Source organism: Limulus polyphemus, unplaced genomic scaffold, assembly GCF_000517525.1.
Source record: "Limulus polyphemus unplaced genomic scaffold, Limulus_polyphemus-2.1.2 Scaffold84, whole genome shotgun sequence".
Classification (NCBI taxonomy): domain Eukaryota; kingdom Metazoa; phylum Arthropoda; class Merostomata; order Xiphosura; family Limulidae; genus Limulus; species Limulus polyphemus.
The window spans coordinates 542,179-564,699 of NW_013665694.1; the positions used below are offsets into that span (position 1 = coordinate 542,179).

The 22,521-nt window shown below is 30.9% G+C and overlaps 1 protein-coding gene across 2 annotated transcripts in view; it reads right to left on the reverse strand.

Annotated features, from left to right (window-relative positions):
* Positions 1-7,454: 7,454 nt before the first annotated feature.
* Positions 7,455-22,521, reverse strand: part of LOC106467932 (zwei Ig domain protein zig-8-like) — a 115,641-nt gene continuing 100,574 nt past the window's right edge. The window contains exons 3-6 of one of the 2 annotated variants that reach the window (XM_022396956.1): positions 13,663-13,873; positions 11,907-12,203; positions 8,798-8,984; positions 7,455-7,995 (exon numbers count right to left, since the gene is read on the reverse strand). In XM_022396956.1, the coding sequence (XP_022252664.1) occupies positions 8,860-8,984; positions 11,907-12,203; positions 13,663-13,873 (633 nt within the window). In that variant the 3' untranslated portion in view covers positions 7,455-7,995; positions 8,798-8,859. Of the gene's footprint in view, positions 7,996-8,797; positions 8,988-11,906; positions 12,204-13,662; positions 13,874-22,521 lie in introns of both variants that reach the window. The other variant, XM_022396954.1, reaches the window with a different exon arrangement.

Here is a 22,521-nt window from a genome sequence, read left to right on the forward strand (position 1 = left end):
ACTAGAAAGGTGTTTGGGATGGAGACGTTGTCATACGAGGAGAGGCTGAAATCTCTCAAATTGTTTTTCTCTTGAAGAAAGAAGAGTTAAGGGAGATCTGATTGAGGTGTTTAAGATTGTAAATAGAATTGATAGCTTTAAAATTCCTTGGCATTTGTGTAATGTTCAATGTTAAAAACTCGAATTTTTTTTAAAAAAAACAACGATTATTTTTTACATAATTCTAAAAATGAGACGTTTCCAGTCTCAAAATTACAATAAAATACAAATAAATTACTGTACAGGGGGAAAATAGTAAAAAACCCAATGAGATTGAAAAACAGTCTCATACATTCTATATGTTTCGACGTATATCACTGCGTTATCCTCAGGAGTGTAATGTTTTGCAAAAAATAACATTGGTAATGGTTCTCTGTAAAATGTTTTCAATCTATTAAGAATTGTAATTTAATTTTATTGTAATTGCGGAAATCAAATCTGTTTCCTAAATTCAGTCCAGTTAGAGCACTTTGAATTATTGACTTTTTGTGCTTGATTTACGCTTGTGATACAGTCGATATTTAATCTCCAGTTAAATAGATCTAAACACTTCTATTGCCTAAAAACTCGAAAACAATCTGCTATGAAACACAAAGAACGTTTTCACTACGTGAAGAAACTGATGCGAAAAGTGACCTTGATATTGTTTCTTTACTTTTTTTTTGGCCATGAAGGAATACCAGTAACCAAATGTTCAACTGTATTTTTTCAGGTTTGACGTTTTGTTTTTCAGGAATATGTATTGTTTTTAAATTGTTTATAATGATGGGAATCTGAAGAATTGATGTTTGCAAGTAAATGTTATAAAACATGTTTATATAAAAGAAAAATACTACCAGTATCTGCAAATTATGCTGTATTAAAACGTTGGGTTTCACGTATTGTAACACACCCAAGATTTGAGCTCTTTCAGTAATAGCGGGTATCGAAACTATGTGAAGTAATTCGTTTACTAACATACACTCATATATATATATATATAGATTTTTAGTTTTCGAATACATTTTACATGTTAATATTTGACAAAGAATTACTAGATATCTGTTAAAAAATTATCTACATCTTTGGGGACTTAAAACGAGTTTTTAATGGAGAAATTGGAGAGAATTTTGTCGAATTTAATGTTTCTTAGAACTATCTATTATGACCTTTGAGCTAGGCATCTTACTACAATGGACATAACGTGTATGTCAGTATCTGTGTATGTAACCAAAACTTCTGTGCCATCTATTGAATGGCGCCACAAACAATGCTAGTAACTATAAGAAGGGACGAGAACAGTCTGAACACATCCACTAATAATATATTATAACAATTCTTTAAATTAGTCGAAAATGTTCATTTTAAATCTGAAACCTTGTGGGAGCTCTTACGTATGCTAATAACAATATTTAAACGATTCGAAACTATTATTATTCTGTAGTCTCCATTCTTCCAGTTCAGTGGGAGTAAATGTACAGTCTTAGAAAAGCATTGCTCCTGGTGATTCAACGGTAATCTTGAGGTCTTGTAACAATAAAAGCGCAGATAACCCATTGTGCAGCTTTGCTCTAAAACAAACAATACAAAAGTCTTCTAGAAGGAATTCCCATAAAACCACGTGTCGCATAAGAATAATGAAATAATGTATTATGTAAATTAATTATTTTTAAATTAATCAACAACAATGACTCAATTATTTAATATTTGAATAAGTTAATCCAACAGAATCTACAAAGATTTACAAAGTCCGTAAACAAGAACCTTGTTTAATCTTCAAGATTTTGTATTGATTCGATGAATACAGACTTTTGAGTTCACAGTATTGTAAAATAAATCCTTTTTTTTCGATCAGAATAACAGACAGTATATTGTGTAACTTTACCACATATATCAGTATATGCATATACATATATTTCACGCTGTTGCTCATAACAGTATTTTTATTACTTTTCTATCAAAGATTCGTCAGATGAAGGTATGTAGATGTTTGATCTGACAATTTAAGCAGTATCCTGAAATGACAGGTTTGCATGATATGAATATAGTGTTTTTAAATGATTTATAGGTTTCTGCCCAACACATCTTTTTCTTTTTTATTCAATAAGACACCCAAGATATATTTTCATGAACCTCATATTTCATGTTTCTATTTTTTGAAAGTGCAGAAAGACTTTTTTTTTTCATTATATATTTGCTATGTTGATATTTGCCTCAACTTTTTACTAAAACTCTAAAAACTTTTCTACACGTGAATTTGCAACAGTTAATATAGATATTCACCCCTGAATATCATATGGCAAGAAGTGTTCCACACAAACAAAAACTCCAACAAATTACCTTATATTTTGCTCTTTAAACAGGAGCTTAATTTTACACTTTCTTTAAGCGAAATAATCCTGACTCACATATGTGGTCTGAACTAAACAATACTTCTGGTGGAGTATACTTACTAAATATTGATTCAGGCTAGAAAGCAAATACTTCAATAATGTTTGTCTTATCATTATTGTCTTGCTGATAACAATGTGTTATTGCTTAAATATTATGTAACCTCAGAAACAGGTAACTGATGAAAACTGTTTAAATAAAAAACAAACAATATTTTATTACAAGTTACAGCTTTTCCAGTAAGTAAGATTTGTTTTTAAAACAGGTACCACGTTTCAACCACTGTTGTGATCATTCTCAAGTACACAAGCCGTTTCTTTTTTTTTGAGGGTAAAGTAGTTTTATATTGATTATATAAAGCATGTATAGGATAATTCCATTTATAAAGAAACATGTATTCCAACAAATAAAAATTTGTGAGAAACATGACATTCTTATGCATGTTTAAAGCCGTTATTTTTTTGTCAGTATTTGTTTTCTTAAAGAAGTGTTTTTTTAGTTACCAGCACTAATTAAGAAACCGATGGTACTCAAAGATAAACATATTATTTTTGTGATTTTTGTTTTGTAAAATGAACGTCAAAAATGGTCGAAAACCGTTAGGGTTATTGCTAATTAGTTTTAATGTAAATATAACGAGAGTTCAAAGTAGATTCTAAAAACATGTCATGTTTCTAACACAAATTTGTTTGTTCGAAACATGTTTCTTTATAAATGGAATTATTACACACAGACTTTATATTATATATATAAGTGCTTTTAATATTTTGTATATTTTAATGATTCCAACAAAAGATGTGAAAAAACACACCTAATAAACGAAAAATTTGCCTGCTAAGTTTTAAACTTCATCCTAAATTCGTTCTACTGACAAAATTCTATGAGGTTTACCGAAAACCTAGAACAATTATTCTGAGCCATCATTACAACCCTTAAAGTAGGTCGAACAAGACAACTGATTATTATTTTCGTGGTTTAGGAGCTAGAAATCTAAAAAGTATGTCATTGCAATTTAAGAAGGATATTTAAGATTTCAGGTCAAAAAGCAAGATGTTTAGATTGGCAAATTGCAGAAAAACACCACGAAGAATCATATATGTACATACATGTATAAAGCTAGATTATAAACAAATAATTATTATGTGCATAGCAAGAAAACTGTTTTATTAACATCCTGGCTTTCTCAATGCTGTTATGTAAATAAAAATACAAAAAGCTTTTATAAGTGAATTTAGACAAAAATGGTTCTTTACCTTCGAGAATCGTTGCTGCTAATGCATTGATTTGGCCAAATGAAATGCTGGACTTATTTCCTAATCTATCATTAGATATAATAATTGCATGCAGAATCTCAAACTGTGTAAATGCTGGACTTATTTCCTAATCTATCATTAGATATAATAATTGCATGCAGAATCTCAAACTGTGTCGTAAAATCTCATAAGGACTTACACTTTATAAGTTCGTAGTTTCTGGCGCCCCTTATGCTGAAATGGAAATATAAGAGTTGTTGTTTGTTATTAAACAGAAAGCTACACAAAGGGCTATCTGCTCACCACGGATATCGGAACCCGGTTTCAGGCAGTATAAGTCCGCAGACATACCACTGTGCCACTGGTGGGGGGGGGCAAATATAAGTGTATGTGTGAAAAATGTTTCAGAGTTTCGATGAGTGAATAAGTCAAAATACAATTACTTCTTAATCTTATCCCATTTTGTATTAAGCCATCCGGTAGTAATTAGGAGAAAGTGTTCTGACAGAACGCGAGTTTATACTCTAAATATCTATTGCAGATCACACAACTAATTTTCTTTGTGCTATCTTTATGCGTTTTGTCTCTTTAGATGTTTTCAATTTGATGATAAACATCGATCGCTCACAGTTGCACATTCTAGTATTGTATACTTTCGGTGGTAATAACTATCGCGTTTATTAAACCTTCTCTGTTGCTTGAAACGTAGATGGAAGGCAGCTAGTCAACACCACCCACCGCCATTTCACAAGCTACTCTAATCAAACAGTGGGATCTGACCATCGCTCTTATAACGCAGCTACGGCGTGATCTTTTTGGGATAGGTAACGCGACGCGAACCACGGAATTTCGGATCCACAGTCCAAAAGCCAACCACACTTAACTCAAATACTCTGTTAAGCCTTTGTAGTCCCATAGATGAAGAACAAGAATAATAACAACAACAAACCATTTTGAAACACTGTACTCATGTATTGGCATAAGCTGTATGAATTTTATGAGTTAATATTTAAGTATAAGTGATATTTCTGATACAAAGTATGAGCCATTTAGTCACTCTCACTTTCTGAGTATCGGAGGTTAATTTTATCATTACATTTCTGGTAATTATAGCCAAGTATATATAGCTATTTAGTCACTCTCACTTTCTGAGTATCGGAGGTTAATTTTATCATTACATTTCTGGTAATTATAGCCAAGTGTATATAGCAATTTAGTCACTCTCACTTTCTGAGTATCGGAGGTTAATTTTATCATTACATTTCTGGTAATTATAGCCAAGTATATATAGCCATTTAGTCACTCTCACTTTCTGAGTATCGGAGGTTAATTTTATCATTACATTTCTGGTAATTATAGCCAAACGTTGCTATACCCTTTCGTTATTGTTTGATTTTATTTCGATTAATACAACGTTTCGGTACAGGTGGACTGCAACCCGGATCCTAGAGCGAGCTAAAGCACCAAAATGAACTTAATGATTTATGAATCACGAACACTATTTTTTGATCATATATTTTTACAAACTGTAAACACTTCTTCGAATAATTTATGCAATGAGTAAAATAAGGCTTTTAACATAGGGTACAGAATACCTTTGCTGGTGAAGAAGGGCATGTTATAAGGTGTGTGTACGATTACAAAACAATAATAATTTATATCACGTCATTCTTTACTTGCCCCGTAAGAGTCTCTAGTAAGAAGCGCGTACAATAACGCTTCAACAATAAATTGTCTGTAGTATGCTACTGCAGATTAGCCTTATTTTCTCATAAACGGACAAGTCTTTTTAGAGCATTGGTATTGAGCGTAAGGTTTCATCGAAAGCGGTATAGAACATATAAGGTAAAACTGAAATACTGTTATATATTCTTGTTACTGGAAACTCGTATTCGGCCAGTAAAAATGCATTTTAACTTATTATTAGTCTTAATATGACGTAATATTACCACTAACTGTTTATTAGATTCTCTGTTTAGACCATCAAATATTTGTATTTGAAGAAATAATGTTCCAAATGTGCGTAAGATTTGAAACAAATACAGAAACAAGGCACGTTATTCTAACGGTGTCAGAATACGTGATAATTTTCGCTCGAATTTGATATAATGATAGAATTAAAAATTCTAAAATGTGTGTTTTAGTTATTGAAATATAGTAACGATCAAAATACATTCAGAAATAACTTACACTCGGTTGTAGTCTTAAGTATTCAACGAATCCTTGTTGTTGGCTATTTATAAAACGAAACAAAAAACGCATTTCTCTCAATCAAAACTAACATTAGTCTTAAGTTAGTAAGTTAAGAAATTGTTAAATAATTATTTTTCCCTTTTTGATTTCTTCGTAAAAAGCTTTGTTTTTGAAAAAATCAATTGTTCTCTTTAGATTGGATGGAAATGGAAAATGAAATAAAACCAGTTTGATCGATGAAATCGTCCTTTTTATATTACAGGGAAGTTATTCATATAGCATTGCTGAATTGCAGGGAACTATGTGGCACAAAAAATAAGAAAAGACATTTTCAATTTGTTGCACCATTGTAGCTTCAACTTCTGTTCTCTTCAAGATGCACATTTAGCATAAATATAGATATAAAATATAACATAGGAGAATGGAAGGAAAAACGCAAACCGACTTAAGTTTTTCCAATAAGAACTGTGAGTTTTCTCAAAGAAGTTTAGGAAATGTAAATGACTGAATACATATGCTGCGAAGTTAGCAAAATATTAGTGATAATTTAGATTATAAAAAATAGCCTAACAGATTGATTCTGTGTAGTAGAAGACTTCTTAGATGAAACTTCGTAATAAATATTCTTTGTGTTTTAAAGGCATTTTCCAGTTAAGATAAGCAAATATAAATCTTTTAAGAACGTACTCCTTGTACAATAGAACTGTTACGAACTTACTTTAAATCTGGACATTGTTCAAACTCGATACCCCGAATATTATTGATTCCTTTACTAATTTTTAACTATATTGTTAAGTTGTACCGGATAATAAACAAAACAAAAAATGCCAAACGTGATGCCTTTATGGGTTTACCCGTTAATCATTATATGGAAACAAATAAAACATACTTAATTAATTTAGGTATAGTGCAAGCACAACTTGCACTAGTCAAAGGTTTAATTGGAATAGTATATTATAATTCTTCCATAAGTTTTACCCCTTAAAGACTGAAGAGAAATAGTTCAAATGTGTATAAACATATATTTTACCCCTGATGAAACCGTAATGGCGAAACGTTTGCTTAAGCAAACTGTATACCATTATATTTACTGTATATGAATGTTTCACTCGCCAGTGATTCCACTAACATAAGTCACATATACCATGTTTACTAGTTGCAAAAAGTGACTGGACTGAAATTAGTTAAGTATAATGCTTCTGTGAGTTCTACCCATCAATTGTATCAAATGTTATATTTCCACTAGAGAAGATGTGGTACTATTTCTATCATTACATCTAATATAAATAACAATATTATTACGTGTTAGTCCAAAGTCAGTAATGAATTTCATAATACATCTTATAAGAAGTAGATTTAAATATATTTCTTTTAATATATTCTAAGAGCTTATGAGTGAAAGCAAAGAAGAAAATGCTACAATATGTAAACCCCATATTCAATAATGGTTCATGTCCGTTAAAAGCAAGATATGCCAAGGTTTAAAATAATTTATTAATTTTATTATTTTTTGTAAATTACCAACTGTTCTACTACGGTTTCACAAGGGAAGAAACACCGAACAAACTACTAAAATAACAGTTTATTACGACACGAATCTAGCTTATCCTAATAACTCACACAACAAGAAAAACCCATTATTTGTAATGTATACAGAATATGTTTATACCGGGTAAAATCTTTGTAAAATCACACATATAATTTATAATGTTCTTCAGAAGTCAAAGCTTGTGATTAAAGTATCATTAAGGCTGAAGGAACTGTTGACTAAATTTACTTAATAATTGTTCTATGGTTTTGGGAAAGTCGTAATGATTATACAAACTGTTCGCTTACCCAACACTGTCTTTTGTTGTACAAATTTAGTGTCAACAATATTTCAAACATGAACTTGGTGGGTTAAAACGAACTAATTTGTGAACGTCCAGACAAACCTATACAATACAAATAGTCGTTGGGATTTTTAAAGCTGAAATGAAGAACCATTGATGATAATAAACATCCTAGAATGAAGTTCCTACCAAAAAATCGTTTCTATATATTCTCCACAGATTTTGAGCAGAACACATTAAATGAATAAGCTTGGGTCTTCAGTAGATTGTTGATTTGAATATTGAATATATTTATACGTGTCTCCAACCTGTTAAAGAGAAAAACTGATATAAGAAACTATTTCCTCTGTGCGTCATTTATCGTCATAATACCTACGACCCTTCTTGGTGTAAACTCGTTTGTAAAAGACTGGAATAAATACAAATTGAACGCATAAATAGTTAGTAAAATTTAAAGTGTACATCACGCAAAAGCTTTCGTTTAAAAAACAAAAACAAAATGTCGGCATTTACCTTCTGATATTAAGGATATTATAATGCTTAGATAATTTGAGGTTTATGAATTGAATTGGGACATATTTTATTATACTGTATTAACAGAATATTAGTATTCTTCAAATATTTAACCATGAGACAAAAAATGTAAGATATACAGAACATAGTTATTAACGACTTATCAAACTACGGCTAAAATTATCAACGTATTGTTTTCTAGTTTAAACTTTATAATAATACACTCAGTTTCTTTTTAACAATTAAAGCTGTTCTTATTTTGATTTCTTACATTGAAAGACTGCTATTCATCTACTAAAATATTCGGTTCGAGTTAAGTAAGTCTGAAAAACTATAATGAGATAAATATAATAAAATTATATATCATCATAACTCAAAATAAAATCTTCAAGTAAGAAAACAAAAATGTAATTTTAATGAAGGAATCATGCACTTAAAATTTCAATATTGATTCAAATAAATTTCAAGAGAAGATAACAAGTAGAACTTTCAAAGTTATTTCCCAGGAAATACGTTCCTTCAGTTTTAAATTGGGTTAAATAAATTAACACGCCAGTATATCCCCACAGGAAAATAAATGTAAATATTCTGAGATACCTAAAAGTTCCTGGGGACGGAGCTGGTATCGTCAAATGTAGACTAAAAGGAGAAAGCGCTAATCAACAAGGCCGAATTAGCAGGGATGCAGCAATCAAGATGATGACTACGGGAGGAAGCGGATAATAACAACCACAGGATGGAGATGAAGTATTCACATCATGCTGCATGGCTGCAAGTTGTTCTCCTGCTGCCAGAAAAGTATGACTTTTAGTTCGGTACTCTAACATTATAAATAAACATTCACAGCTCTTTTTCAGTCATTGAACTTTGTGGCCTAAAATTACTGATTGTGAAACGTCATAAACACATTGAATTAGCTTTCGCTTACCAAAAATAAAAACATAAATTTCCCTTTAAATAAAGAATACATTTTAATTATAAGTTCATATGATTATATGGTTCACAAACACTTAATAACTAATCAATCCTTTCAAGTTCTTGATAGTTCTAAAAAAAAACTACTTATGTTAAAAGCAGAGTTTTGTAGGTTTTTCTCATCCATCAAAATTAGAAATAATAAAAAAATGCATTTGTTTTTTTTAATTGCAAGATAGTAATAAGACAAGCTCCAAGTTGAAATGAAAAATATGCTTATAATTGAAAAGTTTTTATAGAAGTAATTTCAGTCCACTTATGTTAATACATAGGTTGAAAACGTTATATTAAAACGATTTTGGAGCATCACCACATCGTTACATTCCAAGTTACTACGTCTGATTACGCTCTATCAGTTTATCTAACAATAACCGTGCAGTGTAGCTTGCATTGAAAAATACTCAGCAGTAAGGCTGCTCTGCCCCAAGCACAGTATTCCTCCCTGCATGTTTTCAATAATCGATCTTGTATAAGAAGAAGACGGTTTCCCAGTTCCACTTCAACGGTCCAATCGCACAGTAAATAGTCACTTCCTCTGACGAATTAACTGCCATGTTTCGTGTGGAGTAGCTTCAATACCTGTTTCATTTTCCAAGTGCTTAAGGTATGCGAGTTGAACAGGAGGTATGACTTGAAACTTTATTCTGGTGAACTCATACCCTGATGACTTAGTTTCCAGACGGAGGTCCTTTTTTGAATATTTTGCTTACTATTCCATGGGATACGTGGGCGACTTGTTCGGCTGAGCTATGTGTTTGTGAATTCTCATCCATTACAAGATGCCGCTCTTTGTTTTCCAATGCAATTAAATACAATGGATATCCCCATCTTTGAAATTCTTAATCCCTGATCTAAACACATATGTTGTATATAATATTGAACTGATCAATATGTGATTCGATTTTGTTGAAAAAGTAGCACACACATCTCGTGTCAAAACAAACTAATTCTGAGAAAAACTGTTGAAGCATCATAATTCTACTAAAGGTCCACGTATGTTTATATCAGTCTAGTGATTCTTTAATAAGTAACATGCTTGAGCAAGCATAATACGTTTAATATATGGCTGGTAATGCTTTAAATGATACCATAATACTACAGGCCTAGTAATGCTTGGAATTTTATCAAACTTATGTAAATCTAGTAATATTTGAAACGTTATCATAGTACTGTAGGTATAGTAATTCTTCAAATGTTATCATACTTATGTAGGTCTAGTAATTTTTCAAATGTTATCATACTTATGTAGGTCTAGTAATTCTTCAGATGTTATCATACTTATGTATGCCTAGTAATTCTTACAAAGTTAAAATCATGGTTACATATAAATAAAAGATCGCTCACCTAAGATATTGACATTGTTTGTGATTTTGTACGTATTAATGATATTGTTACGACAGCGGAAGCCACGTGACCATGGTAACACGTCATGGGTTTCTAGAAGGATCATGACTGTTCCTGGCAACTCTAATGTTTGCCAGACGCCCTCTATTTTTGTATATAAGCCCGGTAAATAAAGCGGAGATATAATTGCAGATAGACAGATATTGAGACAGATAGTTGAGTCAAGTGAGCGGTAGTGACCGTAAGTAAAGTGCGTGAATCGTTGTGATTTATAGCGCGTGTTTAAATTAAAGGGACTGTGGAAATTCTGTGTATGGCAAAGTTGTATTGAGAAAGAATAAACTAGTTTTATTTAAGAAAGGACTTGTATCGCTGAAGTTCCTCGGGATGAATGACGTTACCATATTTACTAAAGGTGTGGCGAGTATCGTATCTTGAAGCCGTGATATGATTGTATCGATACATCGTCTGATACGATACGATACGATGTATGTATCTTCACTAAATGTGGCATGTTTTCAGTAAACATTATAAGTCTTTTGCACCGAAAAAAATCAGAATTTCTAATAAAATACTTTTACTAAAAATTAATGATTCAATAAAGGAAGATGAGTATTGAGTACTACATGTTGTCTTAATTTCTTTTATCGAAAATATTACATGAAAAGAAACATAACAAATTAACAATAACAAAATTGACAGATATTAACTTTTTTATTTTACTTCTCTTGCCAGCTGACATTTAGTTGATCAAGCCTGAGAATTCGAAAAAGCACTGTCAATAAGACAATGTTAGTAATACAGATAATAAATTACATACAAGACTGTCAAACTTCGCAACAAACCCTTGGTCAAACTTTTGTATCTAGATACGTATCGTATCGACTACTGTGATAAGATACGCACCCATAATATTTATCAAATACAGATCTGAAATATTTTATTTAGACATATCTATACATATATTCTAGAAAGTCATACAAACCTAATTAGGTTTTCTGCATTAACAACAAATAATATTTAACCCCTTGTTTGTCCAAAGTGAATATGCTACAATTTCAAATAGGGCCCTTAAAACTGTTTTTGACGTTCATTCATTGAAAATCGTGTTTGTTCAATTTTCATCTTAGAAACTTTTTCCTTTAAAGATCCATCAGTAACTATAGAGAAAGTATGAAATTGGACTTGGAAACGTAGTTCTTGATGTGGATATGTAAATATTAACAGCACCTCCATTATTCGATTAGAATTACTGAATCGCATATAATGTCACCAGATTTATATATGAATATGACTAAATTAGCCATTTATGCATTTATTATTAAAATCATATAATTACTAAAAGCTGGTGTTATTTGGGAAGTCTGCTAGTATTCAGTGCATTTACCGTTCAAAACGTGCACGCTGATGCTTGTGCTATCTGCATTGGATGGGCCGCACGTGTAGTTTCCCGAATCTTTAGTCTTGGCGTTTTTTATGTAGAGGGAGCTGACTGCAGTGTCTCCGTTTACCTTTTGAAGTGTCGTTTGGCCGCGAGAGGAGTCATAATTAATTAGATTGTTGCCATGGTACCAGAAAACGAAGACTGGTGGTGAAGGGCTGTGTTTGATGATGCAAGTTAGGTTGATAGTACTGCCACTGTCGAAGTGCAAGTCTGGAGCTCCAGCAATTGTAGCCTCAGGAACTGAAAAAGAAAACAACAAACTAAAGTCATGAACGATTCGCAGAAATCTATATATTCAATTAAAGATGTCTGTAATATTACGTAGTTTTGAGATGGCACTATAAACAGACCATTTCGTTTGGTGTATTAAGAAGTATCTGGTAAAAATTTATATTAAAATTTCATAAGAAATCTTCTATATTGAGAAACCAACAGAAACTATTATCTCTGGCTAAATTATGTTATTAGTGGTTATTTATTGAAAAATGTAAATAATTCCATTAGTACGTTATCTAAATATTCAAACTAACATGAACTACTAAAAAAAGAGAAGATGAAAGACAAAATTTTTTCCCTAAAACTTTATCATCCACCTCTAGGTAGACTTGTGTTATTTAAGCTTAATATCTGTCATTCGACCATGTTTTAATGAGTTATAGGCTTAAATGATCATACCTAGAAATTAAAATTAAATTATTCGTAATTAAAAATAGCAAAAAAAATAATTGTTATATTTTATGTAGTTGAAATAATGTTGTTTGGGTATAGGAACAGATAAAATCAGCAAGTGAAATTTAGAAATATTTATTTTGTTGAATTTCGCACAAAACTATCCGAGATGTTATCTGCGCTAACTGTCCCTTAATTTAAAAGCGATAGACTAGAGAGAAGGTAGATAGTCAACACCGCAAATTCTTAGGCTACTCTTTACTAGCGAAATGTGGGATTGATCCTCACATTTTAATGTCACCATGGCTGAAAAGAAGGACATGTTGGGCGACTAGATTTGAAACTGCGACTCACAGATTGGGAGTCGAACATTCTAACCACAGGCAAATGACAGGCCAAAAATTAAGAAGCAAAAATACAAATATATTCACCTCTAAATGTAATAATTGAGGAGAAAATTCGACAGAAGTAAACGCATAAGCTATGCTTTTTTCAAGGACTAATATATTTATTTAGGATAGTACCGGCTTACGAAGATTCGATCATAGACACAATAAATTGAAATACACTTTCACAATTAACAAAACTTTCTTTAATATCAGTTAAATATTATTTACACTCAACACCCTTTCAAAATAATTCGATTTTGAGTTGATAAATAAGTTGTATTAAACCATGTGTATGTTAACTTCTTGATTTTAGTGAAGAGTAATAATAAAAATATTTTATACGAGTTCGATTACTTGGTGATGGTGTATACTTTATTAATGGGACGGATGTGGTGTAATGGTTTGCCTAACAGGGCTATGGATTCCAGGATTCATTGTTTGTCGCCGTCGCAGAAATGCGCTCTATGAGTGACAGTCGAATTCCATTATTTGAATAGACAAAAAAGCTCAAGAAATGGCGGTGGGTGTTGTTGACAAGATGCATTCCCTCTAGTATATCAATTCAAAATTACGGACGATTTTTATTCCTAATGTAGCTATGCACGATATTCTGTAAGAAATAAAATATTTGAAACACTTACCGAGAACAGTCAAATAGACAAAATAACTAATCATGGGATGAGTATTGACTTGACATTCATAAAATCCAGTGTCTCCCGGTTTAACTAATTCAATCTGCAAAATCCAGTCATTTGAATCTTTGACGTGTATCATTTTGAACCCCTTTTCTGCTGTGTAAGTAACTTGACCAACTGAGAGCACGTGGAAATCATTTCTGCGTATCCATGAAACCTAAAGTAACACACTCACTGAATTAATCATATGGGTTTATAAGTAAGAAAATATATTTTGATTTCACAGTATATAGTTGTACATCGAAGGCACTGAATTCTTTTCTCGGAAGTGACTACTGTGATAAGCAGTTTAAAATATATAATTTTGTTTCTGCTCAACCATATATTAACTAACCAGCACTGGAAGATCAGAATTAGTGCATTTACTCTTCATGTAATAAACATTTACTAAAAGTCCTTGTGAAAACTGGATGTCAATATCTAGTTAACTGTTGAAATAATATTTTTATATATACATATATTTCAATGAATGTAATTTGTTGATGACAATGTCGCACATTTCCATTACATTGTTCAGTCTTTGTGTTTATTGCAGTTAGGTGTTATTGCTTTTTACTACTAAAACATCTAACCTACATAAAAGCCAGTGTGTGTAAAGTCAAGTCACGTCACGCTTGAATTCTCTTGATTTCTCAAAATAGAAGAAGTCATAAAAGCCAAAATGCATTCATCTAGATAGAATAGTTCAATTACTGTCTGAACATTACGATTTTAGTGCCGGGGGTGCAAGGGGCCGTGAGGGGTGGTGGTGCCGTGAAACCTTATAAGTATAGTGAGTGTTGGCATAATAAGCCTAAAGTAAAGACGAAGTGTGGGATCACCTAGACTAGAGTCAAGTGTATAAAATCTATCATGAAAGTAAAAATATCGATTCAATTTTGAACATAAATCGTTTCTGATTTAAGCTATTTTCTCTTATATCACCAACGTTTTTAATGAAAAAAAAATAATACAAAATAAACCTCTTTAAGAGACTCTAAATTAAGAAATCAACAAATATTTCCCAGTTTTGTTGCCTATAACTATTATTTTGTACTTTTAGTACATAGGCTAACGACAATATTAAATTATACTTTTGTTGCTGAGCAACACGACATAAAAGCCATTGTTGGAACGTAGTGTTACCAAAATGCAATTACTTTTCTATATATTAGATGTTGTTAATCTAACTGATTTTTAACAATAATTATTCTGTGAATACGCCTCGAATTCATTTCGTGAATGGTCTTACTTTGATTGGCTCACAAAGGAATTCACCGACGTTTGTCTACCTCGACTGCACTTTTCTGCTTCTTTGTTGGTCAAGCTTTATTTCGCAAAATTTATTTATTTCAGTTAGCTATGAAATGTAAGGTTAGGAATACTATGGGGCAGGGTGGGGTGATAGTACTGGCCCCGTCATTTTTTACGAGCTATAGGCTAGTACTTAAAAAATAGACAAATTTTGCAAACTGTAATTTAGCCTAGCAAGCTAATTATTGTAACTATGTAATAGCAAAATATGTCTCCTGCTCTTAATTCTTTTGATCCTATAGTATTGTTACGACAGCGGAAGTCACGCGACGCTGGAGCATGCACGCTGGAGTGTCCATAAGTATCATGACTTATCGAGGAACCCCGCGAATGTCCGAGTGTTTGCCAGGCGCCCTCTTTTTTAGTATATAAGCAAATAAAGCCAGCGATAGAGAGATATGCAGATAGATTGAAGAGATGGATAATTGAGTCAAGCGAACAGTAGGCACCGTAAGTAAAGAGTGTGAATCACTGTGATTTATAGCGCGTGTTGTAAAGGTTGTTAAGTTTAAAGTGACGGTGGAAATTCTTTGTACTAAAAAGTTGTATCAAGAAAGAATAAACTAGTTTTAATTAAGAAAGGACTTGTATTGCTTAAGTTTCTCGGAAATAATTTATACCGGAAATTAACAAACGAGCAGATACGCAAGAGTATATACAAATTCCTATTGCAAAATATATATTGTAGTTCATCTATTAACTTGTATTCAATGTACATAGACCTTAAAGTAATACAATTTAATGAATTGTATAGAATTAAACCATTTCAAGGGTCATCCTTTTACTTTTGTTAAAATAACTGTATTAGAGATTGTTAATGAAAACTTTAATAGGCTCTAACGCGAGAACTTCTACATTTTGAAACTTAAAACATTATATCCTTATAGATTAAATCGAGATTGTAATAATCTACTGCTTTCAATTTGAGTAATGATTACTGTATTACTATTTTTTCTTTTTAAATAGTTTTTCTCATAAAAAGAAGAAAATAAGAGGTGAAGGGAAAACAAAATAAAATTGATTGCTTTTCTAGAATTCTGTAAATATTTAGATAATGATTCTTATTTTAACTCTAATATATGTAAATGACTTTTAGAAATATTTTTCAACTTAATCTTCCTTAAATAAGGGCATCAATTAATGTAATTAAAAATTTAAAACTTGAAAACTTGAAGCCAACTGTTAGCTATAAATAAGAAATTCCGATTGGACTACTATTATATAATTATAAGAGTTTTTAAAATTAATTGACATGTAATTCAGGTAAATAATTTACCCTGAATGTAAAAACAGTATATGTATTAGTACTTTTCATAAACATAATATTACTGGTAACTTAGGAAGTGTAAGAGATAAGCCATTGTGTGAAATTCTTAAACAGGGATCTAAATACAGAACTGCCACAAAATGTAATAAGCAAAATATACTAAAATCTACTAAAAATAATAATTAGTGAATACATTTTGAAACTTATTATATGACATCTTATTCGCCTAGATGGTTTTTAAAATGAACGTTTTAGGGTCTTAATGAAATAAGATTTAAATTATCTCGTATAAATTTAAGTGGATTCCCTATAGATATAACATTTTATCAATTAAGAAGTAAAATCCGAGAATTGCAAGAAACAAATGTCGTTGTTCCCATAATCTAGCTAAGTGTAATTTTTAGTTTCTTTGTAAAACATCCTATGCAACATCCATGATAAATGGAATTAATTGTACAGAAACATTTAAACTTCATAACCATCTAAGGATATAGTAATTAACAATTTCATTAAAGCTTATAAAAAACTTCATTCTAAATCAAATTCTTTTTTATATTTACCTTTCCTCTATGCTATTCCTAAATTCCTAAATCTCCAATAAAATTAAGATTTATTTCCAGTTCAGTGAAAAAATTATTAAACAATCAGCCATTTTATTAAATAAAATAGTTAATATTTTATTTGATAACGTTAAAAATACAAATAATAATAATAACAATAAACACACTTTCTGGATAATAAAAATAATCAACCCATTTTAGAATACTTAAATAATAGTGAACAAGTTAAAACCATTCAAACATTTAATTTTACCACTCTCTATACGACAATGCCATTGAAAAACTTAATTCCAATAATTGATTTATTAATAGAACAATACTGTAGTTCTTCAGTAGTACTTAAAGGAAAAAATTTTAATTCCAAAAAATATAGGATATATTATGTTTTTGTATTTATAATAATTATATAATCAGGTATTTAAACAAGTAATAAGAGTTCCAATCAGAGCTAACTATTCTACTTGTATAGCTAATTTACATATTTATTTTTTATGAAATTAAGTTTATAGGAAATGTCATAAAAATGGGCATTTTTGCCTTAACTTATAGATATATAGAGGATTTAATCAGTTTAATTAATGATGAGATAAATAATTTTATTAACACTATTTATCTGGTAGAATTGAATATTAAAAAACAAATTTTTGAAGTAGAAGCACATTCTTTAAATGTATAAACTGATATAATTAATAATGATATTAATTTAAGTGTGTTTGATAAAGGAAAAAATTATTTTCCAATATCTAGCCTACCCTCTCCTAATATTAATATGCCATATTCTTCTGTAATAAGTATCATAACTTTACAATTGCTCAGATTCTGTAAAATTTGTAATAAATAACAACATTTCATTATTAATGTTGAAATATTGATACATAAATGAATATTTAATGTATTTAATAATGAAACATTAAATAAATACAAAATCTATTAAACAAATATTAAGAAGCAAGGAATAAAAATGTTTTCCTTGAAATTTTCGATAAATATTTTTAGCTTTTATTAAGGTCGTTTAAAAATTTTGGCACTATTTTCATGCGTGTATTAACACCATTATCGCACATAAATATAAAAGCTCTTATAAAGGTAGGTAAAGTCTTAAAATTTTAAACACACACACACACATATACATATATTAAATTTGCTTGTTTTTGGCCACAAAGCGGCACAATTGGCTATCTACACTCTGCCCACCACAAATAATCAAAACCTGGGAATACAGAATATGATCCACTGGGAATATATAATAACCATTTATAATTTGTGATATTGATGAAGAGGCTGGTATGTTGAAATTCATTACTTTTATTAACAACTTGAAATGTCTAAACATGAACTAAATGAAGAAAAAATCCTGCAGTGGCTCAGCGGTAAGTCTGAGGGCATACAACGCTAAAAATTAGTTTCCGCCACCCGAGGTGGGTAGAGCACAGATAGCCCATTGGTTAGCTTTGTGCTTAAAACTAAAATAGCATGAAGAAAAAATGTTTAAATTTCACTAAACCACAAAAAAATAATATGATTAAGATGAACCATTAAGATGTTGAATTTATTTTTCGATTTATTAACGTTTTGCAGTTTAAATAAATTTTCAAATAGTTAGATCTTTCATGCTTTTATTTAAGGTAATATTGTAATCTACAAATAATACAACTTTCGAAATCAGGTGTTGTTTTTGTTGTAATTTTTATATTTTTATTCGAAATTATAGATAAGCCATTGTGTAGCATTGCACTGAAACAAAGAAATTATAAATAGATGAATTATTATAAACTAGTTAAATCGCTAGAATGAAATTAATTTAAATTTTGAAATTCAATTTACATTATACATTGATTGAAATGAGAAATGTTTTGTTGCAGTTAGTAACAATATATATTATCAATAAAACAATAGTGAATGGAATACGACTATGTTAATTACGGAACATTATATAAAAACAATTTTGTGGCGTCATTTACTTGTGGCTCCAAGTGGCTCAGCGGTAAGTCTGAAAAATTTATAACTCTAAAAATCGAGTTTCGATACCCGCAGTGGACAGAGCACAGGTAGCCCATTGTGTAGTTTAACAACAACAAACAAATAAATATCACAAACTGTGAGTTTTCTTTTTATTTTCTGAATGAGTCGCTTTTGTTTCCCCTAACTGACACAAACACCTTCTACTTGACTAATAAGAAACAACTCATATTAAGACAATCAATAAATTAAAGTATTTTATTTTTATAAACTTTAATAAAACAATTCAGAGTGTTTGTTTTAAAATTACAACTATTTTTATCTATTACTGTCATATTTGTATAATTAGAAGATTTTTAAATGTTTTGCGTTATTTTACAGATTGTGTAAAGAATGTGCCCCATTCTTAGTATAAATTTTTAATAGTATCAAGAAGATTTTGGTTTAAAACTGATTGGTTTTTAATAATGGCTGGAGACGGCTTGAATGGGTAATGAAGAAAATTTAACATAACAGCAAATGTACAACGTTTCGACAAGGTTTTGTCATCATCAGGTCTCCAGCCATTATTAGTCTCAAAGTGGGTTCCTCGTCATCGAATTTGATTGGTTTTTAGCATGAATAAGGCTATTTAGTTCTCATGCTTTTTTCACATTAAGCTAGGAATTATATTTTGGATCTTTGGCATCAAACATATATTGAACAGTTCATAATTAATTTTTAACAAAATTATTTTCTTAATTGTGTACAAGTTAAACATGTTAACCATTTCAGCTTATTTTTATTTTATGACTGATTGGAACAAACTATTATTTGTGTAACTTTAGTTGTACAACATTATATATATATACAGCTATTACGACTTTTCAGGTCATAAAAATGTTTATTTCTGACTGAAATTTTACAATTATTGGTTTTATTAAGCTTCGAATTTGTTCATTTACTGTGATATCGTATTGTATACTATCTTCAATTCTTACTTTAAATATTAATAAAGATATTTCTCTTTAATATATGGAAATATTCACGTATTTACTGCAAAGTAACTTAACATTCACACATTATGCAAAGACGAATATCCAATATATCAAAGCTAATTGGAAGTGTAATAAATCCCGAGAAAGCCGTTATTTCAACATTTGTTCTTTAATAACATCTAGAATATTTCAAAAGCGATAATAGCGATTGCAATAAATGGTCAATCTGAGCACTTAAGTTAAATGTGTTCAGAATATCGAAACTAAAATAATAATGCTGATTATAAAAGGTGTTGTGTGAAGTGATTTATAAAATCCATAAAATAACTAAAGCTAGTTTATGACTTTAAGAATCATAAAATATGTTCGTACTTTACAAAGATGCTAGAAACATAGAAAGTTATTGAACTTTCACATTCGGAGAGGAAAACTTCTTAATTTGGATACATACGTTTTCTTATGAACTATGCAATAAAGGTAATGAGCTTGTACTTGTGGCAAAGCAACTAAGGCTATCTGCTACCATTCCTAGTTTTGAAATACTGACCAGCGGGAAGGTAGCCAGTCAGAAGCACCACGACATTCATGTCAAGGGATTGACTTTAACTATTATAGCGCAACCACGTCTCAAATTGCACAATAATTTTGTTATGTTGTGCAAATTCAAACTCAGATCGCCAGTTTCAAAATCCAGAGCTTTAACACGTGGTCCATCCGTACCCTAGCGTAATGATATATATATATATATATGTTAAAAAGACAAAAATAAAAGCTGAAATACAGGAGGAACCAAAGAAAAATGAATATGCTATCTCTGATAAAAAAGAAATAGTAGAGAGTTGATTATAAATTGTAAATGAAGAAACAATATAGACAGAAATGAAGGCACCTTAAACGCCCCTTCAACACTGTAGGAGCACTTTGATGTATATATTACTATAATATATATTTTTTGAATCAGAGATATGATTGACAGTTAGAAATTAAAACTATAATCTATGCCTGATATTCGCATGGATATATTAAAGTTCAGGTCATGCACGTAAGAGCGATAGGACAGTCATTAATATAGTTCCAAAGTAATGTTTTTAGAAATACGCCTTAACTATTTTTACGAAAACATAAAACTGCACTTTAGAAATACAAGATTATTGTATTTATGTTATTTGGTGCATAATAAGCTTAGCATTTGTTGTGATGTCCGTAACATTCATTTGATACGAAAACAAACATCTTCTATCCAATGATGGCTGATGGCAAGATTGCTCTAAATTTTTTGAAGGTGAACTTAGTTATACAGTTTATGATGCATAGCCGTTAGATGTAAGAAAATTGTTGTTTGTAATTAGCTACACAATGGGCTGTCTGTGCTCTGCTCACCACGAGTATCGAAACCCGGATTATAGCGTTGTAAGTCCGCAGACATACCGCTGTGCCACTGGGGGGCGTGTAAGAAAGAGAAGGCTTTAGATTGATTTAATTTGAGACAATTCTATGATGGATGTGTTTATGTCAACATTTACACTTGATAATAATGAATAGATTAAACAACCTCGAGTAGCAGAAGAAAACATTAACCGACCCTCGAAGATTTGCTTAAAAATTCTTAGTTGTAATATAGGTTTGAGTGAGATATATTAACATAATTTTAAGTACACAAATCAGCAAGTTGTGTGACAACTACAGCTGTTTTAAAGTCGCGGTTGAGCGGCATGTATTAAAACTAGACTTGGACATTGTTTGGCGTTGCGTGATGTCAAGAAAAATGTATCACTTTTAAGAATGGTATGTAATATCTCTTTCCAACGCAAGATATTCATATATTTAACTCATAAAAATGTGTCCATATCGAAGATTTATAATTTCAAAGACAGGAATTTATTTTGTATTTATTGGCGTTAGAAAACAAAGGAATATGGATCAACTTTAGGAACCAGGATCATCCAGAAAGAGACCTACAACATGTTTTACCTCAGTCTTCGTAAGCAAAATGCTGCGTTTTGTAATAACTGAGTACAAGAACACGTGGCTAGTGTACGTAACATAGTCAAGAAGACTATCCGTTTGAAAACGAGGCCAACAGGGTGCAGGTTCACTAATACAAGGCAACAGTTGTACATCCCGCTGAATCGTTGCATACTTTAAGCAGCTTGAGAATGAAACGTGTATTCACGTAAAAGATATAATGGTCAAGTCCTGCTTGCAGCGCCTGTGAATTTTTGTATGATCAGACTGTTGAAATGAGTGTTGTGAAACAGTCGTTCTCAAACACTATATGAATTATGGAAATTATTCAGGGAAGACTGGTGTTCTTTGGGCGTGACAGACTTACGAAAGAGCTTTCTGCAATCGAAACAACGCTGAAGGACTATTGTGAAGAATTGTCAGGGAGAGCATGACCAGACGTGGCGACATGGACTGTAACGAAATGGTGAGGCCCCATATTTACTTAGTATAACGTACTTACCCTCAATATAGTGCTTGAAAAATAACTTTACTGAAAAAATATACACATTTATAAGCATATTCGTCTACTGCTATGAATTTCGAGTAAAATAAGGTGCGTATGTATTCCGAGAAGATAAACTACTGTAAAAATAAATAATTAGTTTGCTATGAGAGTGTTATTCAAAGAATTATAATTAAAAGTCCCGTTTATAAGCAAAGAAGTAATTGTGCTGACACCTAATTGACAAGGTAAAATATGGATGCTCAGTATTCACGTTAAAAAGCAGAACCGATGCAAAGA